The 17953-nt window shown below is 36.8% G+C and overlaps 1 protein-coding gene across 1 annotated transcript; it reads right to left on the bottom strand.

Moving 5' to 3' along the window:
* Positions 1-9742: 9742 nt before the first annotated feature.
* On the bottom strand, positions 9743-17631 carry sirt3 (sirtuin 3). Its single transcript, XM_062416968.1, has 8 exons — positions 17366-17631; positions 17220-17268; positions 16227-16409; positions 14783-15015; positions 13699-13799; positions 12441-12602; positions 11265-11465; positions 9743-10608 (listed from the first exon to the last, which is right to left on the bottom strand). Exons 1-8 carry the CDS (start codon positions 17460-17462, stop codon positions 10582-10584), a joined length of 1053 nt encoding a protein of 350 aa, XP_062272952.1. The 5' UTR covers positions 17463-17631; the 3' UTR covers positions 9743-10581.
* Between the last annotated feature and the right edge of the window lie 322 nt (positions 17632-17953).

Raw genomic sequence — 17953 nt, forward strand, 5'->3', positions numbered from 1 at the left:
ATTGCTGTCATGAAGGCGCCTTGATGAGTGGGCTGGTTGTAGCTTCATATTAAGCAGAAAGATACAAAAAAAGGTATCCATCTTCTATCTTTCAAGAAGCTAATGCTCAGGATGAAAGCTACCAAGCATATTTCCCCCAAAATGAAGTTCACATCAGTCTTGGTGCCGCTGTTGAAAAGCTGACGACATGAAAGTCCTTCGAAATCACCGACTCATCAGTGAGTTGAAGGCAAACATCAGAAAATATTAAAATATATAAATATCCTCCTGAAATGTGTTGATCACAGAGGGATGATATCTGTAATTATATGTGGCAGCAGGACGTAAAAAAGATCAGTGACACTCTTCCCATCATGGATCACTGACTTCAATAAACTGTGTGGATTAGGAAGAAGAAGAAAAAAAAAGGTTTACAAAGTGGAACAAGTTGAAACAAGCTCACTGTGGCTGTTTAAAGTCATTTTAAACATGTTTATAGATATAAAACATACATTCATACATTATTGTGTAGCAATATGCCTTAAAATTCAAAGGTTGTACTGTCTATCTGTCTGTCATAGCACTCATAAATCCCTCAATATACTGAAGAAATTCACAGCAGCTCTGACTTAATGAGATCCCAGAAGAGAGTATATATATATATATATATATATTTATTTTTCTTCTTATTTCATATTCAGAATCATTTTTTAATATGCTGAGTCTATAATTCACTCATAATGTCAAAAACCTCAAGTGAACACTGATCAACTCCCTTCAACCAAGACTGAGGAGTCCCTGCTTTATGAAAATGATGATTACCACACATGTGTTTCTCTCTTTCTCTGTTTCTGCTTTTAATGTGATTTATTTTCCAGCACTGAGAAGATGTCACGTCTAAATCAAGCTTACAATACCACAAAAGAGAAGCTTTCAGTCTGTCATGATTACGTTTTTTTTACTCCTTTCTACTTTTCTAGAGAGAAGAAAGTTTATCTCCCTTGCTGCTGTGTTGTTGTTGTCACCGTGACAAATATGTACATTTGCTCCGTTTCTCATTATAACGAGACAATTCTTAGTTTAACAAGAGCATTTTTCACATTATAAGATATCTTTCATGTCATAATGACATATTTTACTTGTTATTACTGCGAACCAAATTACGACACCAGAGCAACATATTCTGTATTCTCGTTATAATGACATATTGATTCATTTCATTAACCCTCCTGTTGTCCTCGAGTCAAGGAAGGAAGTGAGGAAGAAGGAAGGAAGGGAGGGAGAAGCAAGGAAAGGAGGGAGTTGGAAGGGAGAAGGAAGGAAAGAAGGGAGGGAGAAGGAAGGAAGGGAGGGAGTAAGGAAGGATGGAAGGGAGGAAGAAGTAAGGAAAGGAGGAAGAAGGAAGGAAGAGAGGGAGGGAGGAAGGAAGGAAAGGAGGAAGGAAGGGAGGAAGAAGGCAGGAAAGGATGGAGGGAGGAAGGAAGGAGGGAGGAAAGAAGGAAGGAAGGAAGGTAGGGGGGAGGAAAGAAAGAGAGAAGGAGGGAGGGAGGAAGGAAGGATAGAAGGAAGGAACGAGGGAGGGAGGAAGGACAGACGGAATGAAGGAAGGGAGGAAAGACGGAACAGTCAAAACAGAAAGGGTCAATTTGACCCGTGAGGACGACACAAAGGTTAAAACAAGACATTTTTTATCATCATATCATAAGATTGTATGTTGTTATAGCAAGAAACTCAAATATCTATGCTTCAGTCTACATGTATCCCCTGCCAAGAACAACATATCCCTCCTTTATCCTCTTAAAATGAGAAAAAACACATTTTTTTCAAGTTACAATAAGGTGTCTTATGAAACATTTCTCATTATAACAACATACAGACTTATAAAAACAAACAGTGTTTCCTCTTATTACATTTACTGTATAAACAATGTAAAGGTTTATGGTTATTACAAGATTTTATTCCCATTTTAAACATATTTTTCTCATTATCACTACAGACCAAATTTATTCAATTTTAACAGTAAACTTCTTATTACACCAGAACAACATATTCTGTATTCTCGTTATAATGACACATTGATTCATTTAATTAAAACAAGACATTTTTACCATTATGTCATAAGATTGTATGTTGTTATAGCAAGAAACTCAAATATTTATGATTCAGTGTGTGTAACAAAAGCACACAGTAAATTATCCGCTCCTTTATCGTCTTAAAATGAGAAAAAAACAGGCGGGGAGTTCCGGTCCTCTGAAATGAGGCCAACGAGGAAGTAACTTAAAACTGCATTCTATCAAAAGGCCACCAGGGGGCGACCGTTTTGGTGTCAAAAGGACTTCCGTCTCTATACAAGTCAATGGAGAATTCACCAACTCCTCACTTGATTTCTAACCTCAGTAAACGTTTTCAAAATGTGTTTATGGTCTCAATCGCTAGTTTAAAGCCTTCTTCAATGCAGTATGATGTTCATTTGGGACATTTTGGCCTCCCTGATTTTATATTTGACGATAAAGCAGGGTATGCATTAGGGCGTGGCTACGTTGTGATTGACAGATTGATTGGTTCACAGGTTCAGGAGGGCGTCTCATGCTCCTCCTGATGCCCATATAAGTAGAATCTGTGTTTTTATATACAGTCTATGGAAAAAACACATTTATATAAGGTATAATAAGGTATCTCATTATAACATGAAACATATCTCATTATAACAACATACAGACTTATAAAGACAAACAGTGTTTCTTCTTATTACATTTACTGTTAAAACAATGTAAAGGTTTATTGTTATTACAAGATTTTATTCCCATTTTAAAACATATTTCTCTCATTATCACTACAGACCACATTATTCAACTGTTCAAAAAACATTTTGTTTTTATAATGTGTCATTTGATTGAGTTATATAACGATAATTAAGCTTGTTTTTTTTTTGCTGTACAGGCGATTTATGCTTCAGTGTGTGTAGCAAAACAGGAATGTGCCCCGCTTTTATCCAGTTATAACAAGAAAGAAAAGTATTAATTGTAATTAAGATATTTTAACATGGCATATTTTCTAATTATTACTAAAGACCAATATTTTACCGACAAACTTTTCTTGGTATAACAACATATCGCTTTATCTTGTTGTATCACCAAACATTTCTCCCATATATTATATTATATATAATGTATATATACTGTATGTTATTACATGATAAGTCGGTATGTTATATATTTAACAGGAAATGTTATTATGTTTCAATTTATGTGACAAATGTACAAAAAAAATCTCCTTCTCATGTTATAACAAAATATTTTATAAGGTATAATTACGTATTTTCTTCAATATTAATACAGATCAAATTATTACATTTTAACACAAATATTCTTGTTATTACGCAATATCCCTTTGTCTTGTTAAAACTAGAAGTCACAATTAATACAATTTATATTATATAAGAATATAAATCATAAATATAAATAATACACTGATTTTGATTCTGTATTTATGGGCTTTTGACATAATAGCAAAAACTACAGAAACATGAGAAAAAGTTTTTTTAACCCTCCTGTTGTCCTCAAGTCAAGGAAGGAAGGGAGGGAGGGAGGAAGGAAAAGAGGAAGAAGGAAGGGAGGGAGGAGGGAAAGATGGAAGGAAGGGAGGAAAGGAGGGAGGGAGCAAGGGAGGAAGGGAAAGAAGGAAGGGAGGGAGGAAGGAAGAAGGGAGGAAGGAGGGAAGGAAAGAAGGAAGGAAAGGACGGAGGAAGGAAGGGAGGAAAGGAAAGAAGGAAGGGAGGAAGGAAAGGAAGGACGGAGGAAAGAAGGAAGGAAGGTAGGTAGGAGGGAGGGAGGAAGGAAAAGAGGAAGGGAGGAAAGAATGACAGAGGAAAGAAGGAAGGGAGGAATGAAAGGAAGGAGGGAAGGAAAGAATTATGGAGGGAGGAAGGAAGGACAGAAGGAAGGAAGAAAGCGGGATGGAGGAAGGAGAGAAGGAGGGAGGGAGGAAGGGAGGAAATATGGAACAGTCAAAACAGACGGGGTCAAATTGACCCCGTCTGTTTTGACTGTTCGACACGAAGGTTAATGACTTAACGTTAGTATCTTATCATAAAGCGAAATATTTTCTGTTTTAATAAGATATGTTGTATTGTGTAATAACAAGGTAAAGTGATATGTTGATATAACAAGAAAATGTGGGAAAAAACTGAGAAATATGTCTTTATAACATGAAAAGAAGCTGATCAAATGTTTTTTTATGTCAATGTGGCAGCAACACATATGTTACACTCATTTGTTAAGAGTCACTATGACAACATAGAAGAGAGAAATTGGGAGAAAATGGACGTAAATTACAGCTGAATTATCCTCATCACTGATCAATAATATTAGAGTCATCCTCATCACACCTTAGACAATATGTTATAATTATCAAAGTGGTTAAATATCAAATATCAAAATGCATGTATGATGTTGGATGAAACTTTTAAGTCCAGATTGTGTCTTTGCACATTTAGAGTCGTTATCCTCTGTTGTTTTATGTTCTGAAACTGAAAGTATCCTCGACTGCAGGGTGGCTTAAAACTTGAGCGGTATTGTCCTTTAAGCCATTACTGCCTGTCACCACAGTATGTATGTTTGGTTACTGACTGTGCCTATTGTATGCCATATCCACGTTTTATGTGGAGACCTTTCTAATAAAGTGTACCATCTTTCTAAATCAGGGATGTCAAACTCATTTTCATTGAATTTGATCTCCTGTGGGCCGGATCATTAAAAAGATGGAAGGATTGAAGGTAGACGAGTTTGAGTTACGGCTACAAATTACCAAATGAATGTGTTTGACATGAAGTTTGATTAATTGAATTCCCTGCCACCAAGTGAGAAAAATAAACCGTGAATATGCATGATTGAGTTAAACATCAGGACCTGCAGAGTCTTACTGAACATTTGGTGACTGCATATTAAAAAAACAAGCCGGCTGAGACTAAAAGGAACATTTCTGATACTGATAACTTTTTACTTCAGTGTAATAATACAAAACTATGAACAACACATTGTAGGCCTGTCACAATAATCATGTACTTATCATACATTAACCAGGCGGGGCGTTCTGGTCCTCTGAAATGATGCCAACACGGTAACTTAAAACTGCATTCTATCAAAAGGCCACCAGGGGGCGACCGTTTTGGTGTCAAAAGGACTTCCGTCTCTATACAAGTCAATGGAGAATTCACCAACTTCTCACTTGATTTCTAACCTCAGTAAACGTTTTCAAAATGTGTTTATGGTCTCAATCGCTAGTTTAAAGCCTTCTTCAATGCAGTATGATGTTCATTTGGGACATTTTGGCCTCCCTGATTTTAAATTTGACGATAAAGCAGGGTATGCATTAGGGCGTGGCTACGTCGTGATTGACAGGTTGATTGATTCACAGGTTCAGGAGCGCGGACAGATAGACTGTATGAAAATAACCGTGAACTTGTTTCACACTGACAGTTTTCTCCGGAGTTTTGTGGTTATAGTCGTAACAGCTAACTTGGTTAGCATCACCAGGATGCCGGTGTAGACTGTGGTAGATCCAGCCCTCGCAACCTCCCCCGCTCCGTCCTCATGCCCCTCCTGATGCCCATATAAGTAGAATCCATGTTTTAATTTTTCCAGGCATGCACCTGAAATTTTCAAGATGGCACCGCAACTATTGTCCTCCGAACAGCAGTCCACAAACCAATGGGTGACATCGTGGATGTTACGTCCATTTCTTATATACAGTCTATGGTTTTTACACAAGTCTCCAATCCCCCCTTACATTATTATGCCATTATATTATCATTATATCAGTGGTATAAACTGATGATGACAATAATATCGTTTATCGCAATAGACAATATATCATCCAATGAAAGTAGTTATACATCAACATGTTTGCATTTACATTATGAGCCTGCCGATGTTAGCATTTAGCTCAAAGCACCACTGTGCCTTTGTAAAGTCCCCCAGTGCTGTTAGTGAGACTGTAGACTCTTAGTTTTTTCTGTTGCTGCATTGCTAGGCAACATCGTCTCTGCGTCTCTGCAAGGCCGACCCAAAACAATTCAGGCTGTCAGGAACCAAGGCTGTGTTTGGCCTCTGAGGACTTTATCTGCACATTAATGATTAATGAAATTGTCTAAAACCATGTCTAAATGTAAGAGTGAAAAGGAAAACTGTACTCTACTGCTAAAAACACAAAGCAGAGGAAGACCTTCAAAACTTCCAAAGTCAAGAATTTTTAAAATCCTCCTTTATCTTTCTTTCTTTCTCCTCTTTCCTCCTTTCTTTCTTTCTTTCTTTCTTTGTTTCTTTCTTTCTAGGTGGATAACATATGTAATATGTATCATTATTTTGTGGTTACACCATTTGACATTTTCAGGAGCATTCAGTCTTACTTTTGTTTTGTTTTTAATGGTTCAAATATCATTTCAAATTATATAAAACCAACAAAAATACTAAATGTACATTTTAACAAACCTGATGCTGCTTTTTAAACTATTTTTAAAGATATTTTTGAATTGCTCATCTTGCCAACCCTTACTTGTCTCTGACCCATAAACATTGAAGTCAGTCCATCCAGCAGATGTTGAGATATTACACTGGATAAGTGAAAATGTTTCATGACAATCAGTCTTATAGTTATTGAGATATTTCAGTCTGGATCGAAGTGGTGGACTGACGGACTAAAAATACTTCTAACAGGATATACTGTACCTTTTGTAATCATAGCAAGAAAAGAAGATGGAAAAACAAAATCAGTCTAAATATCACGTATGACTAAAACTTTGAAGTTATCAAAAGACAGGACGAAAAGATGGAAGGAAGAAAGGATAGGTGGAAGGAAGGAAAAGAAGACAGAAAGAAAAGATGGAAGGAATAAAGGAAGGAAGGACAAATGGAAGAAAAAAAGGAAGGAAGGAATAGAAGACAGGAAGGAAAGAAGGAAGGAAGGAAAAGAAGACAAAGAAAAGATGGAAGGAAGAAAGGACAGGTGGAAGGAAAGAAGGAATGAAGGAAAAGAAGATAGAAAGAAAAGATGGAAGGAATAAAGGAAGGAAGGACAAACTGAAGAAAAAAGGAAGGAAGGAAGAGAAGACAGAAAGAATATTTGTTCCAAATTTCATGACAATCAGTCTTATAGTTATTGAGATATTTCAGTCTGGATCGAAGTGATGGACTGACGGACTAAACATACTTCTAACAGGATATACTGTACCTTTTGTAATCATAACAAGAAAATAAGATGAAAAACAAAATCAGTCTAAGTATCACGTATGACTAAAACTTTGAAGTTATCAAAATGTAGGGCGACTATAACTGACACTTGGTAAGGAGGAGAGGATTCGACATAAGTACTTAAGTCTCTTTAAGAAGCACAGAAACACTAGCATGAAAGGAAAAAGTTATGTTTTCCTTGCAGTACTTGATGATATCACACAGTGAGAAATAAAAGACTTATTCTTGTTACAGAGGCGTCAGCAGCACCTCATGTTTAACAGGACCGAAAGGGGAGGTGAAAATTGGGAGCGTTGAAAAAGCTGAAGGTGCTGAATTTTGCTCAAATCTCTATAATGATCTGCAAAACTACAAACTACAAATAACACACAGGACTAGATGAGCTCGCAGCGAGGGATGACTCACTTTTATCTCAGCTGGATGCGCTAACAAATTAATACAGTTCTCACTATTCAGCAGGTGTCAGTGAAAACACACCCTGAGTAATGCTGGCAGATGGAGCGAAGTCACACAAGCACATTTACGTACTTAATACTCTAGAAATGGTGTTTATGCCTCTATACATCTGTGTCCATGTGGTTTAGTCAAATTTAAAGGGTTAAAATGTGAAAATAAACGTATGAATAACTTGCACACATTCTTTTTTTGTGTACCCAGTATCAAATTTCTGCTTTTAATCCATTTTGAGAGAATATATTAGAGGATTATGGTAAAAATGTCTAAGTGGTGTAACCATAAAAACTTTGTACCAAATAATTCAACTTGCTTAAAAACAGTAAATTGTCAATAAACAGTAAATTGTCAATAAAACACCATATCAACTAGTTTGGCATGATCTTACATTATAACTTTTATATTAAATAAAGGTAATGGAATACAATTGTTCTAAATATTACATTTACTCTGGTAACCATGGAGACCAGGAAACATTTGAAGTCATTATTAGTATAAGTCCACTTAAATACACTGTAGGTGATAAAATATGTAATATTTATCATTCTTTTGTGGTTACACCATTCTTTCTTTCTTTCTTTCTTTTTTCTTTCCTCCTACTTCTAGTTTTTTCTTTCTTTCTTTCTTTCTTTCTCTTCTTTCTTTCTTTCTTTCTCCTTTCTTTGTTTGTTTCTTTCTTTTTTCTTTCCTCCACTTCCTTTCTTTCTTTCCTCCTGCTTCTTGTTTTTTCTTTCTTTCTTTCTCTTCTTTCTTTCTCTTCTTTCTTTCTTTCTTTCTCCTTTCTTTGTTTGTTTGTTTCTTTTTTCTTTCCTCCACTTCCTTTCTTTCTTTCTTTCTTTCTTTCTTTCTTTCCTCCTACTTCTTGTTTTTTCTTTTTCTTTCTCTTCTTTCTTTCTTTCTTTCTAGGTGATAAAATATGTAATATGTATCATTGTTTTGTGGTTACACCATTTGACATTTTCAAATCCCAAATCCCTCTTTTCTTTTTTGCTTAAGAAGTTTAGATTTCAGCCTGTTTAGCTGGTTTCTTTATTAACATCTCTCTCTCTCTCTCTCTTTCTCAGATCTCCACCAGCCAGATGATGAACATTATTATATTTTAAGTTGATAATAAATGCTATTTTAGATGATTTATTCATGTGTGATTCCCTTTTTTTTGTCACAGACTCTGACAAAGTGGCAAAGTGCTGCTTTTCCTGCCTGAGAATTGGCTAAATGTCAGAATCCGGTATAAATCATCATGTTTTCGCTGCCTTTTAATTGAACTGAACTGCTGTGAAAAAAGGTTTTAATACCCAGAAGTTATAATGTCAGCAGAGGAGTGAAGAGTTAATGTTGTCTTTCATGCAGTACATTACATGCAGTAACTTCCTGAGCTCTGAATGAAGAGACTGATCTTCCCCCGTTTAAATAATATATTAGAGATGAGGTTTATTGTTCACTGCAGCATCTCTGACAACTGAAATCACTTTTATTGGCAGGTATTATTATTATTATTATTATTATAAAACCAACAGCACCACCTGCAGTCTGTCACCATTCAAACAGAGAACTTCAGGACACTAAGAGCTGATCTCTGGCTCCCTCTGCTGGTGGAAAAAATAAACACCTTCAGTTTTGATTTAAAGTAAATAAGTAAGTCTGGTGATGTTCTTTATTTTTCTTATTGACAAAAAATCCCCCTCCTAGAGTATTGTGACCATATCCTGATAGAGGATATCCACTAACAAATGCATTATTTACTGTTGCTTGAGTTATTTTTGCTTAAAAATGATGAAGTTTTTTAAATGAAAATATGTATATATTTGTGTCCTGTTGTGTTTAAATACAATCAAAGTTAACATTTAAATACAATAATATGGACATTCAGTGTGAGACTTGAGCTTGTTTAAAATGGTGTAAAACATAAAGTTTGTTGCATATTGGCTAAAATAATATCACTAATTTCCCCTATTTCATGTTCCTTTTTCCTTAAATATAAATATATATAGTCACATTTTAAGTTGTAACTTTAATTCTGCTGAACTGTTGATTTTATCTCAAGAAGCCAAACTGAACAGAAAAAAAGAAAAATTAAACTTTTATTTCATATTTGAAAGTCTGATGGTTTGCTTTACATTTTCAAAATTAAATACAATAATAAATAGAGGAGAAGAAGAAGAAAAAGAAGCTGAAGAAGCTGAAGAAGCTGAAGAAGCTGAAGATGAAGATGAAGACGAAGAAGAGGAAGAAGAAGGTTAAGGAGAAGAAGAAGATGAAGGAGAAGAAGAAGAAAAAGAAGATGAAGAGGAAGAAGAAGAGGAAGAAGGTTAAGGAGAAGAAGAAGAGGAAGGAAGAGAAGGAGAAGACGAAGAAGAAGACAAAGAAGAAGAAGAGGAAGATGAAGAGGATGAAGAAGAGGAAGAAGAAGAAGATGAAGAGGAAAAAGAAGGTTAAGGAGAAGAAGAAAAACAAGATGAAGAAGATGAAGAGGAAGAAGAAGAGGAAGAAGAAGGTTAAGGAGAAGAAGAGGAAGGAAGAGAAGGAGAAGACAAAGAAGAAGAAGAGGAAGATGAAGAGTAGGAAGAAGGAGAAAACGGAGAAGACGATTTCAGATGAATAAAATAACAGATTCTTCACACAAAGGCCACAATGAAGAAGAATATATTTACTCACCATTTCAATAAACCAGACCCTAATAAATAAAATACATCTCATTGTACATCTTTGTTATAAAAAGTCCACAGCTGTACAAGTTATTCTACTGTAATTATCTCTTAAATTAAGCTTATTTCTAACTGAGAGACACCGTTTTCCATCCAGTATTTATTGATATGAAGCTCGTGATCCTCAGGAAAACAACAGAGTGCAAAAGAAGAAGTCAACTGGATTTAGTCGCTCAGTTTGATGTAGTCAGATGGATTCACTCTTCACTCTTTGTTGTAGAAGCCTGTAGAGAAATAAAAAAGTACAAACATTAAAATAAGGGAACTTTCACTTCATTTATGATCAAATCAATAAGTTTTGTTCTTCTCTTTTATTTCATTTTACTTTTGTTTTGTCTTTTTTATCAATTTAAACCTAGTAGGAAGGAAGGAAGGAAGGAAGGAAGGTAGGAAGGAAGGAAGGAAGGAAGGAAGGAAGGAAGGAAAAGTCAAGTCAAGCTTTATTTATAAAGCACATTTAAAAACAACCTCAGTTGAACCAAAGTGCTGTACAGTTATAAGAAAAGAAGACAGGAAGGACAGATGGAAGTAAAGAAGAACGGATGGAAGGAAGGAAGGAAGGAAGGAAGGAAGGAAGGACAGTTTGAAGGAAAGAAGGAAGGGAGGAAGGAAGGAAAGAAGGAAGGAAGGAAGGAAGGAAGGACAGTTTGAAGGAAGGAAAAGAAGACAGGAAGGAAGGAAGGAAGGAAGGAAGGAAGGAAGGAAGGAAGGAAAGAAAAGAAGCCTGAAAGGAAGGAAGGAAGGATTGGTCCCCTTGGTCGGCCGGTTCTGGCCCACAGGCCTCATGTTTGACCCTCCTGCTTTAGATGAATCACCAACATGGACTAGTGTATAAAATGTGTATAAAACGTGACCCTTGATGTAGAAGGTTAGGACTCACGTTCTCCATCAGAGCCTTGAGCTCCTGCGTCCAGCCGAGAGCGTCGGCCAACGCTTCCACGCCGCTGACGACGTCGCCCAGCTGAGCGACGTCGTGCGGTCGGCTGCTGCTCCAGGCGAACGGACCCACCAGGTCTCTGTTGATGAGGAGACGAGGAACAGAGCCGCGCACGGCTCCCGACAGACTGGCGAAGGGCTCCACCTGCAGGACAAAGAGAGAAGTGTTATTGTTATATTGAGCAGTGTTTTATGTTTGTCAGTGTTATTTGGTCCTTTTTATTAATTCAGGTTTAATAGAACTTGAAACATACCTTTACTGCAAAGCTTTTAGTTCATCTGTGTTTATTTTAAACCATAATGAGGTTCTTTTTTTTTTTTTTTTTTTTTTTTTTTAATTGTACATTTGAATGTTTCCAGTTTTTACTGTTCAATTGTACCTTTTTTTTCATTTTTATTATAATAAGTTTTTTTTATTTTTTTTTTTATTGTATGTTTTCATGCTTCCAATTCTTTCTGTAAAATCATCTGATATTTAGTTTCTATAAAAAGCACATTAAGTATGAAATGCACTATATAAATAAAGCTACCTTGCCTTACACTTATTTTTATTTAGTTTCATTTTTAAAATCTATTTAACTTTTATCTCCTTTTATTTGTTTTAATGTTTAATGTTTTGACCTAAGCTGCTGATTTGAACTTGCTGTACTTGTTTTCTCTTGTTTTATCACTTCAATGTAAAGCTGCATTTTATAGTAAAGGTGCTATATAAATAAAGTTATACTATTAATATAGACTTACATATGTTTGCTTTGTTATGTTATTTGATTATATGCACTTATAATTATTAAATTTACAGTTTTTGGTGTTGAACTGTAAAATATCACAGCTTCAATTATATATCTTTATCACCAATGTTTAAACTACATTTAAGGGATCACTGCAAAACAATGTATTTATTCTGTATATAAACTATATATTGAAATTTCCCTCCCTAATATCTGTATCCAGCATCAGTCGAGCTTTAGACAGCACTGAGTCAGTTGCAGCCCACCCAGCTGTGAACTGTCTCTCCTCATGTTATCTCCCACCTTGACCTTTTCTCTCAAATGGAAATATGTCAGACTGCAGCGGCCCTGATGCGGTTTCCTCCTGAGTTTTAGGATCCGGCGGCGCTAACCTCCAGTGAAGTTCCCATGATGATCAGCAGGTCTGCCAGCGGGAAGTCTGTGAGGTATTTGAAGAAGTTCTGCGGCAGCTCCTCCCCGAAGAAGACGATGTCGGGCTTTACGACGCCCGTACAGGTCGGACACTTAGGCACCGTCCCCTTCATCACGTCTGACTGATAAATACAAAATCATTTAAATCTCTTCTATTAAAACATTTATTTTACATTCATCTTAAATCTCAGTTTAACAGAGAAAGATTTCAGCTGCAATGATTAGTCAATTAATTGCCAATAATTAAATTGACAGGCCAACTATTCGATGATCAATGAATCTTTTTGACTGATTTGTTAAGAAAAAAAGTCTAAAGAAGAAGATGAGAAGAAGAAGATGGAAAAGAAGAACAAGAAGAACAAGATGAAGAAGAAGAAGGAGAAGAAGAAGATGATGATGATGATGAAGAGGAAGACGAAGAAGAAGAAGGAGGAGAAGAAGGAGGAGGAGAAGAAGATGATGATGAAGAGGAAGAAGATGATGAAAATGATGAAGAGGAAGAGGAAGAAGAAGAAGAAAAAGAACAACAACAACAACAACATGGAGAAGAAGAAGAACAACAACAAGATGAAGGAGAAGAAGAAGAAGAACAACAACAACAACAAGAAGATGGAGAAGAAGAAGAAGAAGAAGAAGAAGAAGAAGAAGAAGAAGAAGAAGAAGAAGAAGAAGAAGAAGAAGAAGAAGAAGAAGAAGAAGAAGAAGAAGAAGAAGAAGAAGAAGAAGAAGAAGAAGAAGAAGGAGAAGAAGAAGAAGAACAAGATGGAGAAGAAGAAGAACAAGATGGAGGAGAAGAAGAAGAAGAAGAAGAAGAAGAAGAAGAAGAAGAAGAAGAAGAAGAAGAAGAAGAAGAAGAAGAAGAAGAAGAAGAAGAAGAAGAAGAAGAAGAAGAAGAAGAAGAAGAAGAAGAAGAAGAAGAAGAAGAAGAAGAAGAAGAAGAAGAAGAAGAAGAAGAAGAAGACACATACAGAGCCTTATTCAGAGTAAGGTATCTATGGTTCTTCCTTTAATTCTTTCATCATATGTTTATAACTTGACCATCTTTTTTCGCATAGTTTAGATTCCCTCTCATTTTATCAGTTAAACACTCCATCTGATGTATTTGTTGATATTTCCTGACTTTTGACCGACCATCATCATCATCATCATCATCATCATAATGTAATTTATGTAAATCTCGACCAGATGTGCAGAGTTAGTGTTCGGGTTATTACTCACTCGTAGCTCCTCTCCTTCATATGTCCTCCGGCAAACGGTGCAGGTGGCCGTGGCGAACGTACCGTGAGCCTCCACCAGCATCTTAGGAGGAATGCCTGCCACTACACACACACACACACACACACACACACACACACACACACACACACGTTTCCATCACTTCAGAGGACATTACATTGACCTTAACCATGCCTAACTCCAACCATTACCGAGTATATCCTTAACTTTAAAGTAGTACACACACACACACACACACACACACACACACACACACACACACAGTAAAACACACAGAACGTTACACACACACACACACAGAAAAACACACACACACACACACAAACACACACACACAGTAACACACACAGAGTAACACACACAGAGTAACACACACACACACACACACGCTCACAGTAACACACAGTTACACACACACAGTAACACACACAGAGTAACACACAGACACAGTAACACACACACTCACAGTAACACACACACAGTAACACACTCACAGTAACACACAGTTACACACACACAGTTACACACACAGTAACACACACACTCACAGTAACACAGTAATACACACAGAGTAACACACACACACACACACAGTAACACACACACAGTACCACACACTCACAGTAACACACACACACACACACACACACACACACACACACACACACAGTAACACACTCACAGTAACACACTCACAGTAACACACACTCAGTAACACACACTCACAGACAGTAACACACAGAGTTACACACACACAGTAACACACACACACACACACACACACACAGTTACACACACACAGTAACACACACACACACACACACACACACACACACACTCACAGTAACACACACACACTCACAGTAACACACACACACACACACACACAGACAGTAACACACACTCACAGTAACACACAGAGTTACACACACACACACACACACACACACACAGACAGTAACACACACTCTCACACACACACACACACACACACACAGTAACACAATGGCTTAAAGAATACCAGCCCAATCTCAATAACATGATATATAAATAAATAACTACACACGTCTCTCCAGCCCGTCGATGTTCTGCGTGTACATCCTGAGCAGTAAACCTTTCTCATGGAGCAGCCGGACGAAGTAGTGCGTGACGTTGGGCCGGTAGTTTCCCGGGTAAAGCTCTTTGGCCAGGGCGAAGAAGGGTTCGGGGTTGCGATGGAAAAAGTTGATCTCGAAAATGGCCTCGGCGTAAGGCAGGTTGTACTGCTGCAGGTTGTCATAGAGACCGCTGCCTGGAGACCTGAGAGCAAGGAAACACTCATCTGATATTTACAGGAGATTTATACTTAAAGAGAAATGTTAGAATCAGGGTTATTATAGTTTTGAAATGTTCATTAGTTTTTATTTTTATTTAGTTTTAGTCTTAGTTTGAGTTTTTCAGGTATTAGGAGGAAAGCTTTGATTAATAGAAGCTGAAAAGATGAAATAATGCTGACACTCAGGTAAGGTTAGCTGTGTTGGAGAAAAAGGAGGAGAAGATGAAGAGGAAGAAGGTTAAGGAGAAGAAGAAGAAGAAGAAGAAGAAGAAGAAGAAGAAGAAGAAGAAGAAGAAGAAGAAGAAGAAGAAGAAGAAGAAGAAGAAGAAGAAGAAGAAGAAGAAGGTTAAGGAGAAGAAGAAGAGGAAGAAGAGGAAGAAGAAGGTTAAGGAGAAGAAGAAGAGGAAGGAGGAGAAGGAGAAGACGAAGAAAAAGACAAAGAAGAAGAAGAGGAAGATGAAGAGTAGGAAGAAGGAGAAGATGAAGAAGAAGAAAGAGAAGATGAAGAGGAAAAAGAAGGTTAAAGAGAAGAAGAAGAGGAAGGAGGAGAGAGGAAGAAGAAGAAAAAGAAGATGAAGAGGAAGATGAAGAGGAAGAAGAAGAGGAAGAAGGAGGTTAAGGAGAAGAAGAAGAGGAAGGAGAAGACGAAGAAGAAGACAAAGAAGAAGAGGAAGATGAAGAGTAGGAAGGAGAAGACGAAGAAGACAAAGAAGAAGATGATGAACAAGAAGAGGATGAAGAAGAGGTAGAAGAAGAAGAAGAAGAAGAAGAAGAAGAATAAGAAGAAGAAGAAGAAGAAGAATAAGAAGAAGAAGAAGAAGAAGAAGAAGAATAAGAAGAAGAAGAAGAAGAAGAAGAAGAAGAAGAAGAAGAAGAAGAAGAAGAAGAAGAAGAAGAAGAAGAAGAAGAAGAAGAGTTTAACTGAGTTTAACAAGCGATGAAGTATTTTTAGTTTAGTTTATAATTAGCTGAGTGTTTCAGGTACTGGAAGGAAAGTCTTGATTAGTAGAAGCTGTAAAAGATTAAATAATGCACTGAGAGACACTGAGGTAAGATTAGCTGTGTTTGTGCTGCTTTGTGTTAAATTTCAGTAAAGTAAATAATTGTTTACTGCTAGTTTTAGTTTTAGTGAACTATAATAACCCTGGTTAGAATAAGACAGGAAACCACATCTCTTTTTTATTTTATTTTGAACCTGAAATCTGGGATGCCGCTGGGAGTGCTGATCCCAGCTCCGGCCATCACCACGACTCTCTTGTACCGCTGCTCTCGGATGCTCTTGGCGATGCTCTCCAGGGTCTGCTGCTCGACGGCCGCACCTCCGCCGCCACGGGAGAAAAGCCCTCGAGCGCCATCCCACCGGGGAGAGGTTGTTTGTCTGTGAAGATGAAAGAGTGTGATCAACTCCACTGAGATGCACAGAAATATGAGAATCAGTGGCTGGATCAGTTAATTGCTGACTAAACTAAGCGTAAACACAGCTGTCAGTCTGGTACTTTGAACAGTCTCATCCCGATTTGTTATAAGCACATCTTATTTCTTACACTGTTAATCACATTATTTTAAAATTGCTCTCATTTTATTTATTTTTTTCAACTTTTTATTTGTATAATGCATTTCATGTATTCATTTCAATTCTTAATTCATGTACAATTCATAAATAAAAGAAAGAAGAAAAAAACAGCAATAAGCTAGAGGAAGTACACACACACTCATAATAACAGAGAAAAGAAAAAAGGAAGGAAAGACAGAAAAGAAAACAAAAAAAACACATACTCTCATAAGACATAGCAGTCATAATCTAATATTTTGTTTTAAGCATGGCTAACATCCATAGTGTCCAAACATCAACAAAAAACATTCATTTTCAACTGTATTTTAGCTGTAACTTTTTCCATTATGAACACCTCATTCACCTTTTGTTGCCATTGTATAATATTGGGGGTTTGTGGCCTTTAAAATAACTGAATAAAAAAAGAGATAAATGCACTGGAGCCTAGTTGTCCCACATTATCCTAATCCACCCTACCTTAAAATTGTACTTAAGGCCAGTACTTGAGTAAATGCATTTATTTACTTTGCCACACATCTGAGTCTGACCCTGAATGTACATAATTATCTCTGATGGCTGTGATATGACCCTTAACCCAGACACCACTGATGAAATGTCAGGATCCTGGTGAGGTACCTGCACAAAGCTGCAGCTCGAGCTGGACACAAACTCCTTTCACCAAAACCTATTTAAATAAAAGAAGAAAAACAACAATGCATGTGTCATATATTATCACTCATAATGTTGCTTAAGGTCAGGTGAGTCTGATTAACTTTACTTACAGTTTGCAGACACCGTCCTGCTTGCTCTTGAACACAAACTGCGATGCAAACAAAACCTGACAGGTGACATTAAAGAGGAGCTCACTGCAGAAGCCATAATAACACAGCTGTGTGACTGCAAACTAAACTACCCGCAGATTTTCATTACGTGACTCTTATTTTACAGAAGCAGATTCTTGAACACAAACACGAAATATTGACTCATTTGGTCATTTTAAAGTCAAATAAAAAGGGAAACTAATGTCAGCCTGCTGCAATGCATGTTGTTGTCGTCCTTTGACCTCCTTATGACGCGCCACACTACCGTAATGTCTGGTATAGCTTAATGGTAGATAACTTTTTGTTTAATTATCCATCCTTTTGTAAATGATATGAATAAATAACTCACTGGAAATTATCTGTTGCTTGTATATCTGTCAATACACCAACTTTACATCACATTTTTGAGCAAACATAAGCTAACCAGTGCTGAAATGTATGTCATTGTCATAGTCCATCACTGGTGTTACGGTTTAACTGGTGACCGTGTTAACTGGTGACTTTCACGGTTCTCCTAAAAAGCCTTCATACTTTAATCCATTCTAAAGA

The sequence above is a fragment of the Scomber scombrus genome, chromosome 1, assembly GCF_963691925.1.
Source record: "Scomber scombrus chromosome 1, fScoSco1.1, whole genome shotgun sequence".
In the NCBI taxonomy this organism is placed as follows: Eukaryota; Metazoa; Chordata; class Actinopteri; order Scombriformes; family Scombridae; genus Scomber; species Scomber scombrus.

Coding starts and splice junctions, on each gene's coding strand:
- sirt3 (XM_062416968.1), bottom strand. CDS start 17,462: ATGGCTTCTGCAGTGAGCTCCTCTTTAATGTCACCTGTCAGGTTTTGT. Junction 15,016..16,226: donor AGCGGCATCCCAGATTTCAG/GTTCAAAATAAA, acceptor CCTTGCTCTCAG/GTCTCCAGGCAGCGGTCTCT. Junction 13,800..14,782: donor CATCGACGGGCTGGAGAGAC/GTGTGTAGTTAT, acceptor GTGTGTGTGTAG/TGGCAGGCATTCCTCCTAAG.